This window comes from Polyodon spathula, chromosome 7 (assembly GCF_017654505.1).
Source record: "Polyodon spathula isolate WHYD16114869_AA chromosome 7, ASM1765450v1, whole genome shotgun sequence".
In the NCBI taxonomy this organism is placed as follows: domain Eukaryota; kingdom Metazoa; phylum Chordata; class Actinopteri; order Acipenseriformes; family Polyodontidae; genus Polyodon; species Polyodon spathula.
The window spans coordinates 19740542-19748700 of NC_054540.1; the positions used below are offsets into that span (position 1 = coordinate 19740542).

General features: G+C 35.7%; 1 protein-coding gene across 1 annotated transcript; it reads right to left on the minus strand.

Annotated features, from left to right (window-relative positions):
- Positions 1-3841: 3841 nt before the first annotated feature.
- On the minus strand, positions 3842-6183 carry LOC121319031 (hyaluronidase-1-like). Its single transcript, XM_041256258.1, has 3 exons — positions 5242-6183; positions 4572-4661; positions 3842-4288 (listed from the first exon to the last, which is right to left on the minus strand). Exons 1-3 carry the CDS (start codon positions 6181-6183, stop codon positions 3842-3844), a joined length of 1479 nt encoding a protein of 492 aa, XP_041112192.1.
- Between the last annotated feature and the right edge of the window lie 1976 nt (positions 6184-8159).

Consider the following 8159-nt stretch of genomic DNA (forward strand, 5'->3'; position numbering starts at 1 on the left):
TCACTTGATTTTCAAGGTGTGGTATCCAAAGCATAATCAAACAATACAGAGAAACATCACCTGTAATTGACAAACCCAGGACTGGAAGACTGAAAAAGCTATCTAACAAAGACAAGCAATACTTGAAGATAATATCCTTAAGGAACAGAAAGAAGACAAGCGTTGAATTGACAACAGAACTGGCAGAAGGCTCAGGTGTCATTGTCCATCAAATCAACTGTACGAAGGTCACTTTTGAAATCAGGACTTAAAGGATGTGTTGCAGTAAGAAAACCTCTGTTAAGAAAGGGGAACTTTGTATTAGTGTTTGCAGGGTACCTGTACTCAGGGGTGCTGGAACTAGTGGTGTTGGGGGTGTGGCAGAACCCCCCTGGCTTTGCATGGCTTCCATCATATTCAGGGGTTGCAGTTTTGTTCAATGGCTTCCAGCACTACCACTTTAAAAATGTTCCAATGCCACTGCCTGTGCTGGCCCTTCAGAGAAGAAGAAAGTGTGATACAGTTTATCATCCCCTTGGTAACATAAGTATGCCTATCTGCTGTGGGTGCCTGTAAAGTGGGTGGTTCTGGGAAGCTGTTAGGGTGTAAAAGAATTCCTACGTGCAGTGTGTGATGGTTTGGGACTGGTGATGCTGATTAACAGAAGTTAGGGCAGAACTCTATTGATCTACCAATTAGGACAGAAGAGAGAATGTGGAAAGAAAACAACAGGAAGTTATTGAACAGAAATAAAACATAGGGATAGAAATAATAATGTAGGTCAGTCGCAATGTTCAACTCAGTACAGAATAAAACTGTCCTTTCCTGCTACCGGAGCTCCAGAGTTAAATCAATACCCTTCTGTGTCTCTTACAACAGGTTTGGATTCCTCATGGGTGTCGTGCAGAAACTTTAGTTGACATTGTCCAACCTGTTATAATATGCTTATTTCTGTTTTAGGAATATAATCTGTTTTGGGATTTCTTTGACGTAAATGATATTCTATTTAAGTAAAGAGAACATGTAATATACCAAAGTAGGGAATCATTCTGTTACTGGTAAAACACACTTTGTAACAATTTAAAAATGAGGCATTGTGGCAAAGTGCCTCACCCCTCTGTGTATTTTGTGTTGTATGTTGTGTGTTAATGTTGGTGTATAGTCATTGGTACACGGGATATAAACAGGTCTGTGTAACACGAGTGTTTAAAATGTATATTTGTATTTAGGCACAAGGATCGCACAGCACTTCACGTGCAAGTAAAATGTAATAATATGTGAGCACAGGGAATCGCACTTTATTAGTTCACGTGCAGTTGTACCGCAACTCCAATTGAATGATTGATTAGCAATCGAGTCTCAGTACAGCTGCATAAAAGCAGCCTGTTTTCACTCACTCTGGGTTATCTGTTCATGAGTGGAGAACGGGAGAGAGAGAGAGAGAGAAGGGTAACTATAAATATCAATTGTTACGAGTGCTGGAAGCACCAGCACCATACTTGTTTTGTGTAGTGTTCGTCCACCCTGTTTTGTTAGTCTATTTATTTTGGCCTCACGTGCCATGTGCTGTTTTTGTTACAAACCTTTTATTTTCTGTCTGTTTAATTATCACCATCAGCGCCTTCATCATTCCAAAACCCGTGTTCTGAGTCGGTTTCTGTTTTAGGTCTGACGTCACCCACTGCAGCCGTCTTTGTGACGGGCATAAAAATGTTTTTTTTAAATGCAATGGTGCTGTATCTGCTTATATATAATATATACTGTTTTTCTGTGTGTGTGTGTGTGTGTGTGTATATATATATATATAAACCAATTTCACCTTACAATAATTGATTCTGAGTTTCAGTGTTTAAAAATAAAATATCGAACAGGACAAAATTTCAATGTACCATTTGTAATTCAGTAATATGAGAGAACTGGTCAGGGGTCTGAATACTTTTGCAAGCCACTGTGTGTGTGTGTCTATATATATATATATATATATATATATATATATATATATATATATATATATATATATATATATAATAATAATAAATATATAATAATAATAATAATAAATAATAATAACTAGAGTTCTCTCATGATTTGACAGGAAGCTGTCCACACAAATGTATTATCCCATATATTATTATTGAGAAACTTTATCAGATATGACATTTACTATTTGTAAGGAATCTCTTAGATATATTAATAGTTACCTTGGATATATTTTTAACTACTCATCATTACCTTCTCCAGATCAGATCCAAGGACCACCACAAAGTTGGAGCAGCTGCAAAGGGAATAGAAGAAACCCTACAAATAGGAAGAGCCACACATGAAGCTTAAACCTAAAATAACACCGTGTAACAATTTTTTGGTGCTTTTTTTTTTTTTTTTTTTTGGTTCCTGGGTAGTAAGTGTTACTTCCTTATTGCTTATGCCTCAAAAGTATAGAAAATGGCTATTATTCCTCACAAACTTTGCTTTTGTGACCAGGACAGTGATATTTTGAAATGTACCTATTTTACCTATTTTTTTGTCAGAGCTCTAGATAAGGAGTCAGCAGCCTTCAAGTATCTTCAAGACTTCTTCCCTAAGCTGTCTGAGGCAAAGGTCAAAGCCGGTGTCTTCGTCAGACCACAGATAAAGAAGATCCTGGAGTGCAATGAATTCCCCAAGAAGCTCACTAGTAAGGAGAAAGCGGCTTGGAACAGCTTTGTCACAGTGGTTCAGGGCTTCCTGGGCAATCACAAGGCCGAAAACTATGTGGAGCTGGTTGAGACTCTGGTGAAGAACTTTGGCACAATGGGCTGTAGTATGTCCCTCTAAGTCCATGTCCCCTTGATGCTCATCTTGATAAATTCAAGGAGAACATGGGAGCGTACTCGGAGGAGCAAGGCGAGCGCTTCCACCAGGATATATTGGACTTTGAACGCCACTACCAAGGACAGTATAATGAGAACATGATGGGAGACTACATTTGGGGGCTGATTCATGAAAGTGATTTACAGTATAATCGTAAATCTTGAAAAACTACTCACTTCTAAATCTTTTGGAGTCATTTTTGTATTACTTTAGTATAAATACATGTTCATTTGGATTCATATGTTGTTCTGACTTTATGTTTTCTCATTGGAAATAGGTACATTTCAAAATATAACTGTCCTGGTCACAAAAGCAAAGTTTGTGGGGAATAATAGCCATTTTCCATACTTTTGAGACATAAGCAATTAGGAAATAACACTTATTACCCAGGAACAAAAATTGTGTTACATAGTGTAATTGATCTGCCTATTTCATAATATCAGAATAACAAAAGTTTCCTGGCAAGGATGTACTCTGAAAGAAGTACCATGTAGGAACATTGACTAAATCTGTTTGTACTGTGAGGAAAAACAAACATCTACAGTACTATATTCATTCAGCCATTAAGCTAACACATTATAGATTTTTTCAGTTGAAAGGTACTCTTAACAAAGTGTGACTTGGGTTTCTCCAATCTGTTTTTTTTTTCACTACATGTCTTTGTTTTTCTCTCATTATTTTTTTATTATACAGTTCTGGCTTTTTTGGAACAAGCTCTTCGCCCAATTAGAAGACTTTGAGAACTGGGTACAGATATTGTACTTCATAGGATGAACACTTCTCTCTTGTTTTATTAAAAAGATCCACAATTATCTCAACATTTGACAGTAATGATCCATTGAAAATCAATAGTTACTCTTAGCAAACAAACATTGGCATAGAAACAGAATATTAGCTTTGTTGTCTATTAAAGAAACACCAGTTATCACTGGCTAGTTTTCATATAAATTGACATTTATAACCTTAACACCAATCCTTGTATTTTAAAATGCATATGCCTCTAAGAAATGACTTACTGCACGTAATAAACAGAACATTTAACAACAAGACAGAAACAGAGAAACAGAATACCTGAAAGGCATGTAAAGTGCAAGGTAGGGGTGGCTATTTTACATCTGAAATGGTCAGCTGGTATGGCTGGGGACTCTGGCTGCTCACAGAACATTCCAGTCCAGCCCTGGTAACACAGGCAAGTGAACCTCTGTTTCATGACTGAGATGTCTTCATTACTGAGATGTCCGCTAACAGAAAGTTGGGGGCCTTTCTTACCAAAGTAGTTTCTTATTTTAAAATGCCTGGGGTTTAAGTGTAGGTAGGCACCAGAATCCAGTCTTTTCCGGATGCATTTACCATTCTTCTTACAGAGGGCTTTGCTGCAAAGCTTGGCTGCCGATGTCACATTTATAATGTAGTGCCCCAGGGGTCCATCAATATACTTCTTTATCACTAGACAGTTACTCTGTAATGGAAAGAAAAGTTTCTTAATATATGTTGTTTCAATAGCTGTATACAATCCTACTTAGAGACAAAATAATAAACATCAAGATAATTGCAGTTAATTGTATATATATGGGTGTTGTTTTTCAGTGATCATTTATAAACAGGAGTCATGTAAACATGAATTTTAAGTAGCTTGACAAATACTGTATATTCAAATCTATGCAATATAGTCAAATAACAGATGCTAGGATCACCAAAATCTGAAGGTTCACAGCCTTAAAAAGTAAAAATATATACTATACCTTAGATCGTCCATATTCTGAAGACCCCCATAAAACCACTCCAGCTGCCCCCAAAGCTGCACTCTCACCAATAGTATGGACTAAGTCTAGCTAAAATAAAACAGTAAATATATTTTAGGTTTCTGTACTGTTAATTAGTATTTAGTATTAAAAAATACATTTTACATATGCTTTAATGAGATATGATTCAGGATCACTTTATTTATTAATCTACAAGTCCAGATCAGGGTAGGGGTATTCTACAATGACCATTACTGTGATACAAAGTGTTGTCAAAGATATTGCTTAGACTCAATAGAAGAATATGGTAAGGGTAAGGATTCTCTCTTTATACTCTCGTTTACTGAAAAGAGCTACTTTGTTAACCAAAGCAGACTTTCGAAAAAACAATATTTAAATAAGCCAGGTGTCAAATCTTTGTTAATAGTGCCCAGTGTATCATGATGAACTTTCTTATTAATATTTTAAAACTTGAAATGATATATTTTGATCTGTAATTCCAAGACTTCCTTTTGACAATGGTGACAAAATATGCTAACCTGTATACTGTAGCTTTCGATTGTGAACATGCACCTTTCTAAACTAAAATGCCACAAAACTTTTTAGGGGAAAAAAAAAAAACTTTTTAATTCAGACATGAGAGATATAAGATTTTGAAAGACATACATACCTCAGATAAAACCTGAAATGTATAGGCATAAAATGGTCTTGAGTAAACAAAGACTGGCAGCATGAAGTCATTCCTGGCAATAGACGCAATTCTCATGGCTTCTTTGACACGATAATGAACAAACTTTACAGTGTTGGAAGTTGATTTCAGTTCATAATCCAGGTATATAGAAGGGTAGAGGGCAGTGCTTTCTTTCCAGAGCCAAAGCAAGTGGTCATTGCGTACATGCTCAATATTTGGACATTCACCTGTATATTTGTGTGGGTGCTGTTTGTATTCATAGTTGTAGCAATCTGGGAAGAGATAGAACCCCCAAAGCCCATTAGGCCTCTGACTCTCTGCTAATAAAAGAGTTGCATTCATAAAATTGTGAGCAGCCTTTTCAAACTCTTCTTTAGCTTCTTTCTCAATTTTTCTATTTGACCAATGTGGATGAAGCTTCCTCATAAGTTCTTTCGACTTATTCCTGTAGATATCTTTTGACCCCCAATTCCTAACCCACTGAGGTCTCCAGTTCTCCCAGTCGATAACCCCCAAGCCTTTGAAGTCCTTAAATGGTATGAATTTGTCGATATCAGTCCTGGCCTTGTTCAGGTGCTTGTTGAGGCTTTCGTTTTGTGGAAGTCCTCCATTGACAGGAGTTCCATCATCTGAGTAGAATGGATAGTGGCCGAGGTGAGTGTGATAAAATATTGTAACATTGGGTCCACTCAGGGTTTCATTTGAGTTTGCCACTATGTCAAAAACACTAAGGTCCAGATCAACTTTAAAACGGAGTCTGCATGACTTAGTGGGAGCATTCCAGACCACAATGAATGGTTTGTGTTGTAGCAGTGGTGCCCTAGCTTGTTTAAATTGTTGGCAAGAGACATCCCAAATCAAAAACATAAATGCCAGCCAGCCCATCACAATTGTACTTCTAACAGCACTCATGACATGCATGTTCACAAGCAACATGTAGTCTTCCTTCAAAACAAAACAAAGAAATGGCAAAGAACAAATAAAAATGGCAATTGCAAGCATGGGTCAGTTAATGTATTCAACACAAGACAATGCCCTGTTTTAGATACTTTGGTTTTGGAATCTACTGTACATTACCTTTATTCAAATCCAGCAGCAGAAAGACTGGGGGAATGCACTGTTCCATATTATGCAACTTTTTTAAATGAAAGTATTTCCCCAAAATCGGTTGCTTAATTAAGGTTTAAGAATACTATTGGTTCCCTGTTTTGTACTTGTAATATAAACAGATTACTTAATTAAATTACATGGGGTGCTATGCTTTCTTCATTCATGTGGATAGTTGTAAAGAATACACAAGCCCCTGCAGTACTCTGTGAACATTATTAGTGTATCTTCTATATACACGTTTGTATTAGTATGATTTAAACGAAAAGGCAAAATATTCAACACTACAGAAGTGCTGATAATCCATTCTTCTTTGCATCATTAATCCCATTCAGTTGTTGGGTAATTGTTGTCTTTTTTTCCCATTTTAACAGAGGAGCTGTAATGTGGGTTGGTTTGTCTCAGTGAGAGTTCAAACCCCTAAGGTTAGTTTCAAAAAAGACACATTCACGCCAAGTGTAATAACTGTTTAATTGTGGTTAAGTAACTGAGACTAGGAAATTTATCATCAGAAAATCCAAACATCTAGAATTATTTGTGCAACATAAACTTTTGTGTTTACTTACAGATATTGAAACCTAAAAATGAGCAATTCAACTGTTATTTGTTCCTAAAAACAATTTATAATACTGTGTATAGTAAACATGACAAAATAAAATTAAAGGATTAGAGTTAGGTGTATAGTCAGTGCCGCCCACAGAAATTTCCGGACGTGGGACAAGTTTTTAAGTCAGCCCCCCACATTCATTTTTCCTCTCTGCTGAACAAGAAAATTGGCAGGTCTGGGCCCCTCGGAATGCCTGGGCCCGGGCCAAAATTCCTTGTTGGTCACAGTTAGGGTTAGGGTTAGGGTTGGGTTAGGGTTAGATTTAGGGTTAGTGTTTGTGTTCAGGCAAAACATGTAAACATAGTTTATATCCAAAAGTATATTTTATTGGTCGCTATACACTGCTCTGCAAAAAGTATATTTACAGTAGCCTTGCAACAGATTTTATAGCTCACTCAAACCTCTAACTTAAATATCTTGGTTATCACTGAATAGACAAGATATTTGAATCATTTTTTAACATTTAACTAAAACAAAAACAGTGGAATGCACTGCACACAAAACAAATTGGTATGCTTGTTAATGGTTTAGTTTGTCAGTAATAAAACTGTACACCATATTTGACAACACATATGACTGAAATGAATGGTTTGGTTGGGAAAAGTTAGTTGTACACTTAGATACACTGAAAGACTAGATTTGTATAGGTTTAGGAGACTAGATTCATATGGATTAAGTTAATATAGCATTTAATGTAATTAGGATGAATATAGTCTCTCACAATAGAAAAGCTTACAATAATAAATGCACTAATCCAGCATCATCTGGTAATATATTAAAAAGCACAATCAAAACTGTAGGTTTAGATTCAAGAGTACACAAATGCTGTTAGCCACATTAGAATCAAAGCTAGCAATTTTTTGAAAAAAAAAAAAAAAAAAAACATATGTATTTACATGACTGAGAAAAGAACCATAATGCAAACAGATTATTATATTTTAAAAACAAAGGTCTGTTTTCAATCAGTTTTGAAATACAGTAATACTTTAATGACTTTTTTCCAGTTATGCTAGAATATATGTATGCTGTTTTTTTTTTTTTTTTTTTTTTTTTTTTTTTTTTAACAGGCACCAGCAAAACATTTTGTTTTTATTATTGTTTCTTTGTTTTGCAAATGTGGATTTTAGATAATGCTTTTTGAGATCTGTTGGATTTTGATCTGTTCATAACATTTTTCTATACA